The sequence below is a fragment of the Mytilus californianus genome, unplaced genomic scaffold, assembly GCF_021869535.1.
Source record: "Mytilus californianus isolate M0D057914Y unplaced genomic scaffold, xbMytCali1.0.p SCAF_14, whole genome shotgun sequence".
In the NCBI taxonomy this organism is placed as follows: domain Eukaryota; kingdom Metazoa; phylum Mollusca; class Bivalvia; order Mytilida; family Mytilidae; genus Mytilus; species Mytilus californianus.
In genome coordinates this window covers 17,769,100-17,787,933 of record NW_026262626.1, presented here as the reverse complement: position 1 = coordinate 17,787,933, position 18,834 = coordinate 17,769,100, and the positions used below count along the sequence as shown (strand labels likewise).

Here is an 18,834-nt window from a genome sequence, read left to right as displayed (position 1 = left end):
TTTTGATTGGCTCAACGAATCGAATGTTTTCAAAATTTAAACGTCACGTGGAGTTTTTCTATTGTATGAACAACGAAGTCAATGAAAGAGACTGTTTAACCTTCTGCAACACTTAAGTTTTAATTTTTTTTCTCAGTATAACTTGTTGCTTGTTTATCTTTTTGTTTTGAATTATTTAAAACTTGCTAAACAGGACTCATACAATATAACGTTAATTTTTAAATCTATCTGAATTGATGATTATCATTTATTTGTTGTTTGGCTGATCTCTCGTGAAAGCTAATTGTGTGTGCATCTAGCATTATCTGAAGATATCAATAGTTGAAATAAGACCCTGAAAACAGACCATGTAAACAGACAGGTTGGTTCATGTCTGTCGTATTTGTTTTTCGTATATTGATTTGTTATGAATTAGGCCGTAAGTTTTTCTTATTAGAATTGATTCACGTTATTCATGTCAGGGCCGTACGGTGACCTATACTTGCTTCTATCTATTTATTTGTTGGATAATTGACTTATTGGCAATCATACCACATCTACTTATTTTTACATAAAAATCATTTCATTACTCGGCTTCAATAATGTGGTTTATGACTCGTTATGCTTAAACTACATTTCCAAACACATCGGCTTCGCGGGTGGAAATCTTTTATATTCCAAAAGAAAATACCAATCAAAACATTTGAAATAAGACATGGGACAAAATTGTCAGTCTCGTTTGTTTTTTTATTTTCCTTTCAAAATGTTGTGTGTGTAAACTTGAAATTTGTTTTATAATGGCTTTGGGAATCAAAAACTTGTATATTTCTTTATTTCTGTGAAAATAAGTTTAGTTTATGTGTTTATCAGTTATGTCCAAGTTTTATTTCACAGCCATTGACAAAAATGTTCACATATATATATGATATTTTGGAAGCAAACATTTTAACCAAAGTTTCAAAGCCTGTTTGTGAGTTTTTTGTTGTTGAAAAATATGTATTTCATAATATTTTGGAAGTCCAGCGACGATTTGGCGGAATACTAAGAAAAAGACCATTTAACTTTCTTGGAGAGGGCGGTTGAGTTTTTATTTCGTTTCACATTTGTTTTATGCTATTGCAAATGTCGCATTATAATTTTTTCCTATTTGAACCATTGACTTAATGGTAAAGACCTCATCATAAAATCTATATTTTCCACTTCCCAGATTTTTTTTATCAATTCTTCCATTCATTGTAGCATTTGTTTTCTGACAAACTTTGATGTTCCACGTCGACAAGTTCATGATGGCAAAGTCATTATTGAATAAAGATATCAATAAATTTAGAGTATCATACTTCAAGAATTGCATCACTATATTAATATGTTTAAACATTTGAAACAAAATGCGTGCTTAATAAACAAGTCCCGCCCACATGAGTTTGAACATAAACAACGTATCGGGCGTTAGTGTATTTTAAAGTTATTTTTTCCTATTCAAATATCAAATGTGTTTTTTTATTTCCGATGCGTAAATTTTGAAGATACATTTGATTTAGAAAATAATGACGTGTTACCAGAAAAACCTAAGACTCCCAGCGTTATCGGGGGAATGTTTTACATGCTTCCTTTCCGTTCGTTCGTAACTTTCGTTAAAATGTAAGCTCTAAGTGTAAGATATTACAACATTCTCTTTTTGTTTCATATTTTTTAAAGTTTCTTGCTTTTAAATGAAAGTTGAGGAAAAATAAAAAAATAAGTGTATTTTCGTGATCGTATATTATAGAATGCGTTGTGTTTATGAAGTGGAAAAAGACGTCTATACAAATGAACGATTTAATGCTGGAATACAATGAAGTTTACACATAGATACCATGACGTTTACATATAGACAGCGCTAACGCGTATAAGTACATGTATAATTCCCGCGGTACTATAATCGTCTCTAATTATCCTCAACATACTGTGGGCCGCGAGTTTATGCAATTACAGTCTCAATGAGCAATGTATCTGAAACTTTAAATTCCATGAGTCACATATAAAATTATCACTGAATCAAGTTGCGTTTGAAATTGTGCTCCTTCTTTTATCTCGTCCGAAAATGTTGTAGTATTTTTCTAATGTCCTGGAGGTCCTTGTGTTCATTTGAAGTTTGTGGATATGAGTGTAGACAGTTATTTAAACTAGGACTCTTTGTATTTTCTTTATAACTGCTGTCATAAACATTTCTAATCTGAGTAGTTGTAGAACCTGTCGTGACGGGGTGATGCGGAATGTTGTGAATGCGCTGTGGTTCTTCGTCCGGTTTCTCCTTAACTTTTATTCCAAGGTACTCTAATTTCCCAAACCTTATAATATTATGATCCTCTACTTTATGACTTGTAAATACATGCATCATGTGTAAATTGTGTTGTTGTCTTGCACATGAAGTAAGTGGTCCAGACAACAAATATCATATTTATGAGCTCATCGCTGTCGGCCCGTCGCCTCGAACTAAAACGTTCTCAATTACATCCCAGTAGTGGTCTGCTCCAATGAGTAATGAAATGTCAAAAGTTTTATACTCTGACAAAGGGTGGGCTAGTTTAAGTCCCTTCAAATACTGGAGTTTCTGTGAAATGTACCTGCGATTATTCTGGATCGGTGCTGCTATGGTAGGTACAATCAATACCTGTAAAGGTATTTTCTCTCCTGAGTCTGCCTCTAAGTATACTGTGGCCTTGTTCATGTGGCGATCATTCTTGTCCGAATTTCCAAAGGTGGATATGTTGATGGTTTCCTTTCCGTGTGGCTTGACTTTCAACTTCTCAGCTAATTCCTGTGCTATAAAGGATCGTTGAGCTCGTTCGTCAAAAAGTATGTTAGCGTCGGCGAACTGACTCTGTGACCATATGGGAGCTATTGCGGTTTTAAAGAAGACGGTCCAATTTTGTTGAATAGCAGCTGAATGCATAATCGGCGTGCTATTTTCTCTATTACTAGTATGCTGACTCTGTGATTGCTGATCGGATGATTCTTTGCACAAACTTCTGTGGTGCTTACGGTTACATTTACGACAGGTGTTTTTCGATCCACACTCTGATATCTTATAGTTATCCAAACAATTGAAATATAGATGTCTCTTCTTTACTATCTCCATTTTTGATTTTCTATCAGTGTAATTTTTACAATTTGCAGGGAAATGTTGATCGTTGCAATAGATGCACCTTTTGGAAATATATGTCAGTTTTTGGCTTATTTCAGTTATTTCTCATACTTATTCCTGCATGAAAACTTGCGGTACTGATCAAATTTTTTTCCGTCCCATTAGAACTGGCTTCTTGAATAGATATTTCTCTTTGAATGGCCTGTAAAAGATTTCCAAGTGTCCAGTCATCGTTTCGGTTTTCTCTTGTTTTGTTACTTTTTACGGTAATAGAGAGCTTACCAAGCATAAGTTCAAACCATTTATGATATTCATAGTGTCGGCATCAAGACGTGAATGTAGGTAAGTAAATTTCTGTACATCAGTTAGAGTTTGATTGTTGTGAATGGTGGTTTCAAACGTCTTCCAAAAGTATTGCTACTCAAGTGTGTCCCCAGAAAACGTAGGTAGGGTTAACTTGACAGTGAACTAGTTTGTGATGAAAATCTTGGGATGGATTCTGTGTTCATTACAGGACGGGTTTCGGGATTGAATTCATGCATGTTCATGACAGGGCGTGTGCTTGGGATGCTTTCATGAGATAATTCTGTCGTGTAGTTTTTTGTGCTAACTTCTTATAACGGCGTAAATGTGTTTCATTTTCTAAATTATACTCATCTGCATCTGTGATTTCAACTTCTATATCTTCTTCCGATGTATTTTCCAAGATCTGTTCATCCAGTTTAAGAATTACACTTTGTTTTTCACTATAGCGTCAATAATTTGATCTGCAATACCAATATCTATCTCCGAATCAGTGTTCAACTCATCTAGTTTCTCGAAGAATTTCGTGACGGCGGCTCTATTTCCAGCTCGAATAGACTTGATTTTCGTCGAATCCATCTTTTATCCTGGTCTCGGTACCAATTTCGTGATCGTATATTGTAGAATGCGTTGTGTTTATGAAGTGAAAAAAGAAGTCTAAACAAATGAACAATTAATGCTGGACTACAATGACGTTTACACATAGACACCATGACGTTTACATATAGACAGCGCTAGCGCGCATAAGTACATGTTTAATTCCCGCGGTACTATAATCGTCTCAACAGTATCACGGGGCCTTTAAAGGCAACTATACGGTATGGGTTTTATACGCCCGTTTACGGGACGTAATATGGTGTACCGTTGTCCGTCTGCCCGTCCGTCTGTTCGTCCGTCCGTCTGTCTGTCCGTCAGTCAACATGTCGGACTATAGCTCAAAAACGCTTTAATAAGTTTGCATGAAACTTTGGTGAATTGTTTATATCTATTGACGAGAGCTCTCTGTCGATTGTTTTATACATTTCTGATATGACATTGAGGAGTTATGGAACTTTATTCGTTGAAAAAAACGACCGGCGTATCATGCGCTCATGGCGCAGTTCTTTATTCTCATTGTTGAAATTCGTATGAGTGCATTTAATTGTTAACATCCACTTCATTTGACTTTTGATGAATAGTTGTCTCATTGGCAATCATACCACATCTTCTGTTTTTATATTAAATGATCAAATGCATGCCCTATGTGCACAGACAAATAATGAATATGAAACGTCTGCAGGTGAATTTCAATTAATGACAAGAAAATCAAATTTAGAAACATTTCATTTGACTTTAGTCTCATTGTATCTGGTTTAATCATAAACCATTGTAAATAAAAGGTGTGCTTAACTATTATTTTTAGAATAGTTTCCAAATGGTACATGTATACCAACCTTTAATCAGTTACATGCAGTTAACAATATATACAAGGAAATAACCAAATAAGCAGGAAGTGATTTAAAAAAAATTAAACAAATGACAGGAAAGTTAGTATCATCATAACAAAGCGTGATCAAAATCTTTTCCGTATCATTTATATATAACATTTTTCATTTTGGTCCTACACATTGCAAGGAGCAGCCAAAATGTTTGTCTTTCGAATGTTTTCTTTAAGTTTATCAATTATAACGACATTGACAAGTTCGATTGGTTCGGAGTCCGAATCATTGCTGACCTGTTCAAAATTTCATTTTGAAGAAAGAGTTCTTGAAAAACTTGTACGGTTGGAACTTAAAATGGAATTATTCGAGGAAAAAATGAAATTGATGGAAAGTTCAGTTTCATCAAAATTAGAAAGAATGGACGAAATTGAGAAAGAAACAGAAACTTTAACAGAAACGATGCTAGATAAACAACTTCAGATTCAAACGAGAATTAATGAGTCTAACCAAGAAATTGTTGACGACTTTAAAACGCAATCAAACAACAAAACAAAATTGTATGGAGAAAAGATGGACTCTTTGTTGGAATCGTTGTCGTTGAAAAGTCAAGAATTCAGTAAAGCTGAAAAAGAACGGGAGAGAAAAATGGAATCCATGAAGCTTGATTCGCACGAAGAACAGAAACGGTTTAATAAGTCTTATGATGTGATTGTGGAAAACTTCAAAGTTCAATCTAATCAGACATTGCGAGAATTAATTCTTCTTCAAGAGGAAGGTAGGGTTCATTTCAGATACATTTAGTTTTTACTTTGCTTCCATTATTTTAAAATCATTGATGGATTAATAATCATTTATTTACCGAATTTTTCTATATGTTTATGCAAACCAATCGTCTGTTCAAAATAATGTCATTTAAAATTAAAATTTCTTCAGAGTGGATATATGATACGCACATGCAACATGCATAAATCAATCCTTTTAGGTACCAATTAATACAATTATTAAATCACTAAATTGTCTTTCAGATTTCAAATACTTCGTTTTCTTCTTCTTAAATAACATGTAAAACTTACAACATTTTATGAGGGTTTTACCTTCAAGTGGTGCTGAGTTACATTTGTTATTGATGAGCAAATAGAAATGAGAACGGAAACGGGGAATGTATCAAAGAGACACCAACCCAACCAAAGAGTAGAAAACAGCACAAGCCACCGATTTGTCTTCAACGTAGCGAGAAAATACAGCACCGAAGACGGGTTTCAGCTGGCCCCTAACCAATAATGTCTACTAATTTAGCGAAATGGGCGCCACACTAAACTTAAAAACATATACTAGTAAATGAACCAAAATTAGAAAATAATCACACAAGACTTACAAAGGCTAGATGTTACTGACTTGGGACAGGTGCAAAAATGCGGCGGGGTTAAACATGTTTTGTTTGACACCACCCCCCTTAATACCTCTAGCCAATGAAATAAAACCTAGTTCCAAAAATGTCCAAAGCCGATGTTAGAACGGGTAAAAGAAGAAACTAAGCAAAATGACAATGTTTATCATAAATAAACAAAGGACTACTAGTAGTTACTGACATGCCAGACCTCAATTAAACTGATCGAAAGATTATGTGTTGTTCATATGAAAATCATGCACAATCCCTCCTGTTCGGGATAAATATGCCCGACGTAATGAACAAAGAGACGTTATCGCTCGGACACACACTTCATTATCTTGTATATTATCAGTATTTAAACATGTCTTAACTTCGATCTTTTTTTTTTATAATTTATTTTTTTTCTTCATGAATTTACAGGTATCATCATATATTTATCTTGTGGCACAATAATCAAGCAAGTGAAATAAATAAGCATGATAAGCATTCTATGGACTAACACTATGAAATCTATGGATGAAGTATAGTAATAACATTTTCATTAATATAGTAATAATAGTAATAGTAGTGCAAGAAATATATGAGCATGCATATGGTATAACAGTATACAAGTACTTTTAAATACTCATATACACATATGTATATACATTAACCTAATTTAAATTTAATTAATGACCTTAGCCCAGGGGTTCCAGGACAAGTTGTGTTCTTCCATACTTAAATATTTAGAAGAAATATGTTTCTCTAAAATCAAGTTTTCTTTTATGTAATTTTGCAGACCTTTAATATGAGGTTTTATATCTTGCATCTTACATCTGTAAATGAAATACTTTGTCAGTAAGATAACTTTATTTTTAATAAAATATAATTTATAATTTTCATAGGGGCAAAAAATGACAATATTCAAATTTAGTGGAATTTCTATATGAACTATATCGAAAATCCAAGAATTTAGATTGTGCCAAATGTCGGCTACAATATGACGTCCCCAAAGTAAATGTTCTATAGTTTCAGGCTCTTCCTTGCAAAATGTACACAAATTACAGTTAACAAGTTTCATTTTAAAGAGTAGAGCATTAGTCCCTAAGATATAATGAATAATTCTATATTGAAACCATAATAACCTAGTGTTTTTTGAAACCTTGGTAACACACAAGTGTATTTTTTTCCAATTTTCTACAACTTTATTAAGAATACCTTCCCATTTTTTTTCTGCTACAAAATCTATAGGTAAAGTTCCTTGATTTAAAATAGTATACATGTCCTTTGAGCCCTTTTCGGACTTAAAGAAAATACTAATGTTAAAAGGTATAATAGCCTGATGTTTTTTCTCTCTTTCGGTGTTGATTCTAATGGCTTGTAGCCATTTTTTTAGTGCTAATATAAGCCCATAAAACTGTAGAAACATGGGTTTGAAATTATACATAATTTCAAAATTTTCATATGTTAATATATTTCCATGTTCATCTAACAGGTCATTTACAGTCCATACCCCATGATGTGACCAATTTTTATAGTAAACGCTGACGTTATCAATTTTAATATGTTCGTTATGCCACATAGATGTCGAAATGACTTCCTCAAAATGAAATGGATATCTGAGTTTTGACATAATTTTCCAGGCATGAAAAACTTCATCCCAAAATTTGTTTTTTCCAAAATAAGCCAACTCTGTAAAATTTATATTTTGGTGGAGGTAAATAATTGGATCCATTTGGATTTTGACTTAAATAATCTTCTAACCCAAGTAAGTTTTAACCCTTGTATAAAATGTCTCAAATTAATCATTTTTAGGCCCCCTCTAAAGTATTCTTGGCATAGAAGATCTCGCTTTATCTTGTCAGGCTTATCATTCCAAATGAATGAATAAATTTTACTATTAAGTTGACGTATCATTTTATCATCTGGACCTGGGATGGACAGGAACAGATGATTTAATTTTGATATAATTAGTGACTTTATAATTGTTATTTTACCAAACGGGGTAAGTGACTGTTTTGACCATTTTTGTAATGTTTTTTCTATTTCTTGTATTCGAGGAGCATAGTTTAGATTTAACATTCTATCTAAATCAACACAGAAAGTGATACCTAATAATTTGAAGGTACTGAAACCCCACTTCGTTCTTAGGATTGATAAGCCAAAGAAGATACCAAGTCTCTACATTGATATCTATAATTACACTAAGTTAAATCAATTTTCAAAATTTTAAATCAAAGTGAAATAACTACTTGACGGTGAATCAAACTCTTTTCTAATGATAATATGGTTCAAGGTAAAGTGGCGAAGCAGTAGACGGAAAGTGTGTGTGTGTGGGAGGGCGGCAAACCTCTGAAAGTAAAAAACCAAAAAAGAAAAATATTTTCTGTTGTTTTATAGTCTAAAAGTTAGTCGGTGTTCTCTTTCATTTTCATCTACAATAAAATTTGTTTGCCAAAAAGTGTTGAGAGGGTATCTCCTTGTGCCTCTTTCTCGTTAGTTGGTGTTCTCTTTCATTTTCACTTTCAATAGAATCTGTTTGCCAAAATTTAAAAAAAAAATATGTAGTTGATTACGTCCAGTCTCAAATATTTCGGACAAACTAATAATTTACCTAATAATGGTACAAAGGTATAAATCAAAATTAGTAGTTACTTAAGTTTTTTTAATTAAACCCAACATTGTTTGTGATGTTTATAAGCAAAAATTGGTTATAGGTCAACATTTGAATATCGTTCATTTTTATGTAACGTTACAAAAAACGTAAAATGTACATTGTCTTCTTTGAACCAGATATTTTTTTTTTCAATTTTGTAAAGATTTGATAATACATTTTTGAACATTAATTGAGCAGGATCTGCTGTGTATTCAAAATCACGTCAGCATCGACTTTTCTGTTGGGATGTATTGCTGAACTGTTTTGTTTTCTGCATATCAATTTGTTGACTGTTATATTTTTCGATATATTTTTGTCAAGCTATTTTCTATCTAAAAGACAAGGAGAATCGTTAGAAAAAGAAAAAAAAACGCAACAAACAAACGAAAATCACAAGAAAACCAAAAAACCAAAACATATGAGTAGTTCAATCAGAATATTTTAGTCATGCTATGCATATTATATCTATTACACGGTTTATGTTATGCACTATATAAAAAAAAAGGAACCTAAACATTTCATTTTATTTGCTGTCTTATTGATTGTTTTTCGTATAACACAATTAAAACAACTATATATTTCATTTAATATTCAGATTTTAAAGAAATGATTGAGAAAAGAGAGACTGTTGCTTTCTCAGCTTACCGGTCAAGTTCACAAAGGTTGTCAGCAGGTGATATAGTAAAGTTTGATGGAGTATGGACCAATGTAGGGAATGGATATGAACCAAGTACCGGGATATTCAAAGCTCCACATCCGGGTCTTTATCATTTGACTGACGTTGTTATGTCAGATAATGGACAAATTCTGATATTGTACCTTTGTCACAACGGATTGCGGATAGCAACAAGTTATCTTAATGGCGATGGTTATAAGACAGGAACATTTGATGTTGTATTTAATCTACAGAAAGGAGACAAAGTATATCTTGAGAGTCATACAAGTCAAACAATCTATAGTGACGTTAATAGATACATTACATTTTCTGGATATAGGATCACATAGACTAAGAATGTCTAAGACTTTTAATTTAGCTTGAATACATTTCAAACTTTTACTTTCCTAGAACAATGTTAAATACATGCAATGTAACCCAGTGTGTAAATCTGTTGCATTCTTTAAACAATTAGTATTATAACGATGATCGAACTGATATGACCGGAAGCCTTTCTTTGTATAAAAGATGAAGATGTAGTTATAGATTATTTCTGGTTTTTTTAAACGAGATGCATTTTCTCATTCTCATCTCATCGAAGGGCGATAGCCTTGAGATGAGATGAGAATCAGAAAATGCATTGAGTTTGAAAAAAAAACATAAATAATTTATTTATCGCTATTATGTGTATTTTCGAATATTATTTAGTACAAATTACAGCAAAAAATATATCTAATACGATAAGAATGCATTTTCCTTTTTGGTACTATTTTTTTCGAGCAGGCTGATTTGATATATATTTAGTCACACAACGACTTTCATTCATTTGAAAAATGGCATTTGTTCATGGTGTTCAAAGATTGCAATCACCATTTTCACCGTTTTGAAAGCTCTATTTTAGTGTAACAATACATGCAGACAGAGAGACAATCATTTGTAGCAGATTTATGTAAAAATTGACATTTTTTATTTGTAAGAAACATGATTTGATTACTTTTACTAACTTCAAGTTGATTTATAAGTGAAATTCACGGTAAAATTGAAACGAGAAAAATACTTTTTTTGTCGACATTTCAGCGCAGTCATCCGATAACGTTTTTTTTTATAGTTCCGGCTAAACATTTCTGATTGGTCGACGCTCTAGTGCGTGGATATGGATCAATACGCTGTTGCTAAGGACCTTAGAAACTAGCGATAATTTTCATTCTCAAGTGAGTCGAGTGAGAATGAAAATTATCACATAAAAAGATCAAAGGAAAAATACAAATAATAGCGATAATAAACATTATGAATGAGATAACTATTCACTATAGGCCAAACAAACAAGGCTTAAGAAGGTCTTCAACAATAATCAAAACACATACCGTATAGTAAGTTATAAGATACTTTCGCGTGATGACAAAAATGAGAAAATTTTAAATAGAAAACGCCCTGAATAAATAAAAATCAACTTTTGTGCCAACATCGTTATAATTCAAATATATATACTGTATAGAAATTAGAAGATGTGGAAAGACTACCAATGAGACAACTATCCCAACATAGACCAAATGGTGTAAATGTAAAAAAACTATTTTTCACAGTACGACTTTTAACAAAGTGTGAAACCCATAGCATGTAGAAAACTACAAAAGGCCAACAAAGCTACAAAATGTAAAACAATTCAAACAAAAAACCAATGGCCTGCTTTATGTACAAAACAAAAGACGGAGAAAAATATGACTGACAGCAACCAACAAAATATACTGAGTTACAGATTGTTTTTTACTTGGGACAGTCACATATCGAATGTTGCGGGGCTGTCATCTTTGCTAGAGCACAGTCATGCACTAACCTGGGACAGTGCTGTGACAGCACAATCATTCGTTGGAACAATTGTTAAAACACATTTGAAAGGGACTGGACTCACCAAGACTAAAACAAAACACAAAATCAAATAACAAAAAGACTAAAGACTCAAAGTACCGATCTAAACGTTCTGGCAGTTAATTCAAAGCAGATTACAAATAAAAAATATATGTCATGTATCATATATATATACAGTCATTTCAAAATTATTTTTTATATTTTTATATTTGGTCTATTTATGACCCTCTGCAAAGTCATTAACGAAAAACTATAAATATACATATACCGGATAAAACTACTTTATTGACGTGGTTACATGAAAGGGTACGAACCCGGTTACAGACAGAGTGTAGTTCAATTCTAAGTCGTTATTAATATTTCGAAACTCGTTAAAACTACTAAATTTACTCGTTACACATGTATTACTACTTAGCTAACTCGTTTTAACAGCTTAGTCTACGCGTTATAACGAATCAAGGTTACACTTTAACACGACTCACTGGTAGTTAAATCATGATAACGAGTTAGCCTAGTCGTTATAATGAGTTAATTAAATATAGATTCTTTCAATGCATCGAATGTGATACGATATTGCTCCACTTAAGGCAGTTTAATTTTAAAATTTAAAACATTAGGATTGCCGAGCTTTTTAAATGTTGAAATTAAACTGTCGAGTGGAAACATATCAATAGCACGATATTTGGCGATAGAATTTGGTTCTCTAATAATTTTTTGCCGATATTTCGACAAACTTTATCTTATTTTTAAATTGATTAAAAATATGTTCTTTATTCGACGTAACAATAGGATTTTCAGAGCTGAGCAAGAACATTTGACGTCATAATTGAGATTTACCAATAAAAAATGATATCTAGCAAAACACACGTTGATAAAAACAAAATATAGAAAAGTACTAATCGGCAAAAAATAAAATATGTCATTATAACGAGTAAGTGTAGTCGTTATAACGAGTTACTCCGTCGTTATAATGAAATACTTAGTCAGTATGACAGTTAAACTTTATCATGATAACGAGTAAGCTTAGTCGTAAAATCTATTTAAATTTGTCGTTATAACGAGTTGCTTAATCGTTATGACGAGTTAGTTTATTTGTGATAACAAATAGCTCAGTCGTTATAACGTTATACTAAGTCATGATAACGATTTAAAAAAAAGAAAACTTCAACCTGACCCTTACGGGTTTTGATTAAAAAAAAGAGGAAATATGGCCGGATGATGACACATCTTGTATTTGATTATTTCCTGGTGACTAGAGTTTATGTTTATAACAAACACGAAACAATATATAATAGGCTAAAATCCGAAATTAATGCAACATTATAGAAATTGTTCGGAAAATAAAGTTTCAACCCCCTCAGACGATGCTGATAGATTTGTTTTCTTTTATTAGTTTTATTTCTTTATAGATCATATAACCCTCCATCCCGTATTCAAGTTCTTAGACATGTGCAATGGTTTGAATATTTTTGGGTTGGGCCATTACAAGTGAAAGTAGATCCGTAAAAAGCGCTTCGGACGCACACAGTTAATAAAATGTTATTTTCATTTAAGGGAAATGGAACCCTATGTCCTGTCAATGACTGCTGCTGTCAGTCTTAAATTGTTTTAGAAATATTTACTCCTAAAAGACTTGGCGATGCAGAAATCTTTATTATTTTTTTAAATTCCATGAGGGACCTATTGGTTGGATTTCTTTGTTGCATTGATCACTGATTGAAGAATCCCCATCCAGACCCTCTTATATATTGTTTTCACATGCGGAAATGTTCGTTATGTTATTTCAAAGTTTATTTTATTAGTCCTGCAGATCGGTGACAAAATTGTGGGTTTAATGATAAAAGCACCAAAGTTGACAAGGTAGTTGTGCTGGGTGTTTAGAACAATACATGCTATGGACCAACGTTGAAATTTCAATATGGCGGCTTTTTCCTAGATGGTCGCCATCAAATATCAAAATCAATTAATTTCACTCATTGAAGGTCAAATTTGGCATGGTATTGGCTGGTTATCTAAAACAATATTAGCTATAGACCCACCTTGAAATTTCAATATGGCTGCTTTTTCTAAGATGGCCGCCATACAAAATCAAAATCAAAAAATGTTCATTCAGATAAGGTCAAATTTAGCATGGAGTAATGCTTGGTGTTTCGAACAATATTAGTAATAGACCCACCTTGAAATTTCAATTTGGCTGTTTTTCAAAGATGGCCACCATCAAATATCAATATCAACAAATATCCCTCATATATGTCCGTCCGTTTGTTCGTCCGTCCGTCAACATGTCGGACTATAACTCAAAAAAGCTTTAATCAGTTTGCATGAAACTCTGGTGAATTTTTTATATCTATTGACGAGAGCTCTCTGTCGATATACATTTCTGATATGACATTGAGGAGTTATGGAACTTTAGTCGTTGAATAAAGACGGGCGTATGATGCACTCAAGGCGCAGCTCTTTATTCTCATTGTGGAAGGCCGTATGAGTGCATTCAATTGCTAACATCCACTTCATTTGAACTTTGATGGATAGTTGTCTCATTGGCAATCATACCACATCTTCTTTTTTTATATTAAATGACCAAATGCATGCCCTTTGTGCACAGGCAAATAATGAATCTGAAACGTCTGCAGGTGAATTTCAATTAATGACAAGAAAATCGAGATTAGAATAATTTCATTTGACTTTAGTTTCATTGTATCTGGTTTAATCATAAACCATTGTAAAAAAAGGTGTGCTATTTTTAGACAAGTTTCCAAATGGTACATGTATGCCAACCTTTAATCAGTAACATGCAGTTAACAATATATACAAGGAAATAAACAAATTATCAGAAATTGATCTAAAAAAAATAACAAATGACAGGAAAGTTAGTATCATCATAACAAAGCGTAATTAAAATCTTTTCCGTATCATTTACATATAACAGTGACATTTTTCATTGTGGTCCTACACATTGCAAGGAGCAGCCAACATGTTTTTCTTTCGACTGTTTTCTTTCAGTTTATCAGTTATTACGACATTGACAAGTTCGGTTGGTTCGGAGTCCGAATCATTGCTGACCTGTTCAAAATTTCATTTCGGAGAAAAAGTTTTGGAACATAAAATGGAACTATTCGAGGAAAAGATGAAAGTGATGAAAAGTTCAATGTCATTGAAATTAGAAAAAATGGACGAAATTGAGAAAGAAACAGAAACTTTAACAGAAACGATGCTCGATAAACAACTTCAGATTCAAACGAGAATTAATGATCATTACCAGGAAATTATTGATAACTTTAAAACGCAATCTACCAACGAAACAAAATTATATGGAGAAAAAATGAACTCTTTGTTGAATTCCTTGTCCTTGAAAAGTCAAGAATTCAGTGAAGCTGAAAAGGAACGGGAGAGAAAAATAGAATCCATGCAGCGTGATTTACACGAAGAGCAGAAACGGTTTAATACTTCATATGACGTTATTGTTGAGAACTTCAAAGTTCAATCTAATAAGAAATTGAATTGCCGGAATTAATTTTACAACAAGAAAAAGATAGGGTGCATTTAAGAGAGTTCTTTTTATTTGATTCCTCATTTTTCGTGAAATGAAAAAATAAAAAAAAAATATTTCTATATATAGACAAAACAGTTGGCTTGCTCAAAAGAATGTCATCTGCAATCAATATTTCGTCATGAATTTCTTGTGCATTGGTACCTCTTCGTCGGTCCTAAAGAGTCTCGATCTGATAATCATATGCATATTCATGATATTTCATCAAAATCGAAGTCATACAAAATCATAAGAAGCATAAATAAATCCTTCAATAGTCTTTAATCAGAAATTATCGTCCTTCCCTACGCCTATATTACCCTGCTCAGTCGATCCGTAATTGTCGTATCACGTCTTTGAGACGAGAGCAGGCATTATCAGCGACGTCACAATGTCTGAGGAGAAGTTATCAGCGACGTCACAATGTCTGAGGAGACGTTATCAAGCTTGCTCTCGTCAAATGTTAAACTGTCTTAGGGAGGGAGAAAAGACCAGTTATAGAACGATAAACAGATAATCGGGTTTTCTTCTTATAGATATCGTAAAATATCAGCCGCTCGACACAATGTGGAGCTTTTTAGCTCGTTCGCTGCGCTCACTCGATAAAAAGGTTCGCATTGTGGCTCGCGGCTGATATTTTACGATATCAATGTGTAGAAAACCTTATAATCTATACTTATCAGATACAAACTTCTGTAAGTGACATGCCAAAAAAAAAAAAACAAATGTGTTTCCATATAGTTTAATTGTCAAATATTTATCCAGTGACCTCATTCATTCTCGTTTTAAATTTTCAATAAATATAATTTTGTTAAAAAGTGTGTTTGTAGGGGGAATAATTACCCTGTTACTCCCTCCCCCGGATCCTACTTATATGTTTTCTTAAATATATATGTCCAGTCACAAATATTTGGAACAACATTTAGCTTACTTCTGGGAAAAAATAAGTGTTCTTAATTGAACTGACATCGTAAGCAGAAAGTGGTTATAGTTCAACTTGTGAAACTTGTTTCTGTTGTAATTATTACTTGATTTATTTCACTTGACTGGGCGGGGTTTAGTCCGTTCGCTCATCATAGACCAGTCCATATATAGAAAGGTGTTTTGGGATAAACTCATCAAGAGGTATCCAGTTATGGTCATTGATCCGGTTAAAATATGTAAACACTTTATTTGTATCCGCCAAATAAATAGTAAGACACAGCCGGTTTTTTTTCTTGTAAAGCGGAGTTTACAAACATGATAGTATGCATATGGCGGTATTCTATAACGCTTTAAAATAGTTTTTTCTTCCTTACATTCCGAACGCTTTTTTTAGGGGGGTGGGGGGTGGGGGTGGAATCACAAGAATAAGTTGCAAATAGTAATGATCATATTTAAGGAAGGAAAAGTAGGGTTGGATATTTTTTTTTTAAATATATATTTTATAAATTTACGATTAAAATAAATCTCACAATCAGAAAGGTTTGAGACAGAATAATACAATAGCCGATACTTCAAATACTCTGATTTAGCACATATAAATGCTATAAATAAACTATTTTATTTGTCCCATATCGAACACTCAGTTCTTTTGTATATCTGTTTGGTGACACTGATAGGTGATTAGAAATCAGTAATAATAATTATAACGGCAATCATCCTATCACACACATCTTCGAATAGACTGTTTTTATGCAAATTGAAACGAAAGCTCCTCTCAATCAGTTGAAAACACATTGGTAATAACGACACAGAAATCAATCGTAAAATGTACCTTCTTTTCATTTAACACAACATGTTTAACATATATTGTAAATTGAACATTGATTGAACAGAAACTGCTGTACATTCCAAATCACCCAATTGCTCCCTGGATATCTGATTAATTTTTCTCACTCTATGGTCGAAGTGTCAATTCAGTACATGAATAGATTAACCAAATATCTTAATTATAACAACATTATTTATCTTGAATCATTTGCAAGAAAACTTTAAAAAAAAAAAAAAAAAAAAAGGAAAAAAAAGGATAAAGTGTATCAAAATAAGTAAAAGTATTAATTAGTCTTTAATAATATGATTAGTCATGATCTGTTCCTTATATCTACATTTGTATCACACGTAAAACTGATATCAGTACCGTCCATTTTATGTATTAACTTTTTTTAACACCGTATTATTGATTGTTCTTATATATGTTCTTCATGTTAAATATTTAAAACAACTTTAATTTCACCTTTTCAGAGTTTAAAGGAATGATGGCGAAAAGAGAGACCGTTGCTTTTTGCAGCTTACCGGTCAAGTTCACAAACATTTTCATATAAGGAAATAGTGATATTTGGTGGAGTATGGACCAATGAAGGAAATGGATATCAACCAAGTACAGGAATATTTACAGCTCCTCGTGCAGGTCTTTATCACATTACTGCTGTAATTATGTCAGTGTCTGGGAGAGAATTTATTCATGCAGCTTTATCGCAATAAGGTGCCGATATCAGGAAGTTGGATAACTGGTGACGGTCGTAAGACTGGGACATTTGATGTTGTATTTAGTCTACAACAGAGAGACGAAGTATATATTACATCTGGTAGTTCTGGTACAATCTTCAGTAACCGTAATGCATACTTAACCTTTTCTGGATATAGTATTACGTAACTCTTCTTCATGTGTCTGCTTCTATTTATCATATGCTTATTGTTGAAACTGTTATTGGAATGTTTATGTGTTGCAACAATCTGTTTAATGTTTGTAGTAGATAAATATATTATTCAAATTCATAACCATAATTTCAGGTTAGAACTATACATGTGTTTCCATTTGTAAGCTATGAAAAAAAAACGTATAATAAAATAAAAACAAATCCATGGTAAATTCAAAAAGGGGGAAATTCCATAAAAACTGACAAAATCAAACGTTATCAACCAACGGAACGAGTAAAAAACAATTTGGTCAAACAGGAAAAATGTCTTTGAATCTTACTTTGACCATATTGTCAAATCTACAACATACTGAACGAACCATGTGATAATTCAGGGAAGTCAAGAAATTTTTGAAAAAAAAACTATCGATTCTTCCCGAAAGAGTTGATAAGCATTGCTCAAAATTCAGCATTCGACGTTGAAAATCATGTGGAGTTGTGTTCAAAAGATTGGATACAAAACTTAGTGCATGTCAAGTTTTCTGTTCTTAGCTATACGTATATCTTAAGAAGAAAACGACTGAAAAATAGTTTTTATAGTTAGAAACAATATAATTAGAAACAAATATCTGAAAAATGAGATATGCAATACTAGTATCATCATACTATTTTTGTCGACTAATTGATTGACATGTTGATTGATTCCACATATTGGAGAATAATTTTATAAAAACCAATCTCTTACATTTTCCTGCAGTTCATAGTAGTTATTAGTATTTCGCAACTCAAGTCTATTGATTTCGAAACTTTTGCATAGTTTAGATGTTAAAGGTTGTGATTATGCCAGTTTAAGGGATGCCACTTAGGTCAATGATATTTGAATGCAGATATGTTAGCACTGACATATCTTTTTTTCTACGGAAATTATGTAGCCATGTACCTTTGGTTAAAGTATTACTTTTACAATATCAGCATTCATATAAAAGACAACTATTATAGTAAATGTAAAAATAAAAGCATAAAACAAAGCAATACATAATATTTTATTATTCGATTTTCTGTAAAACACGAGAACATATATTGAAATGATCTGCCTGCTTAAATGATCATGAATGAATTCAAGTTTGAATGTATTTTATATAAAACTACCACAGTGTATATAAAATTACAAAAGGTGACTTTATCTATAACCCATGAAAATGTAGTCAGCTAGACATGTTTACCTTATAATCAATCGATACGAAAAAAAATGAACTAACGGTATTACTTATTGAATCTGAATTAGACGGACATGTTCACCTGACAATCATTGTA

General features: G+C 32.4%; 1 protein-coding gene across 1 annotated transcript; it reads left to right on the top strand.

The window, feature by feature from the left end:
- Positions 1-4,997: 4,997 nt before the first annotated feature.
- Positions 4,998-10,965, top strand: LOC127724313 (uncharacterized). The gene is made up of 2 exons (XM_052231244.1): positions 4,998-5,602; positions 9,448-10,965. The coding sequence occupies exons 1-2, from the start codon at positions 5,032-5,034 to the stop codon at positions 9,855-9,857; spliced, it is 981 nt and encodes a 326-aa protein (XP_052087204.1). The 5' UTR covers positions 4,998-5,031; the 3' UTR covers positions 9,858-10,965.
- The last annotated feature ends 7,869 nt before the right edge of the window (positions 10,966-18,834 follow it).

Bases quoted from the DNA above. Each gene is read 5' to 3' on its own strand.
- LOC127724313 (XM_052231244.1), top strand. From the start codon at position 5,032: ATGTTTGTCTTTCGAATGTTTTCTTTAAGTTTATCAATTATAACGACA. The intron at 5,603-9,447 runs GTAGGGTTCATT...TTTAATATTCAG, and splicing joins AATTCTTCTTCAAGAGGAAG to ATTTTAAAGAAATGATTGAG.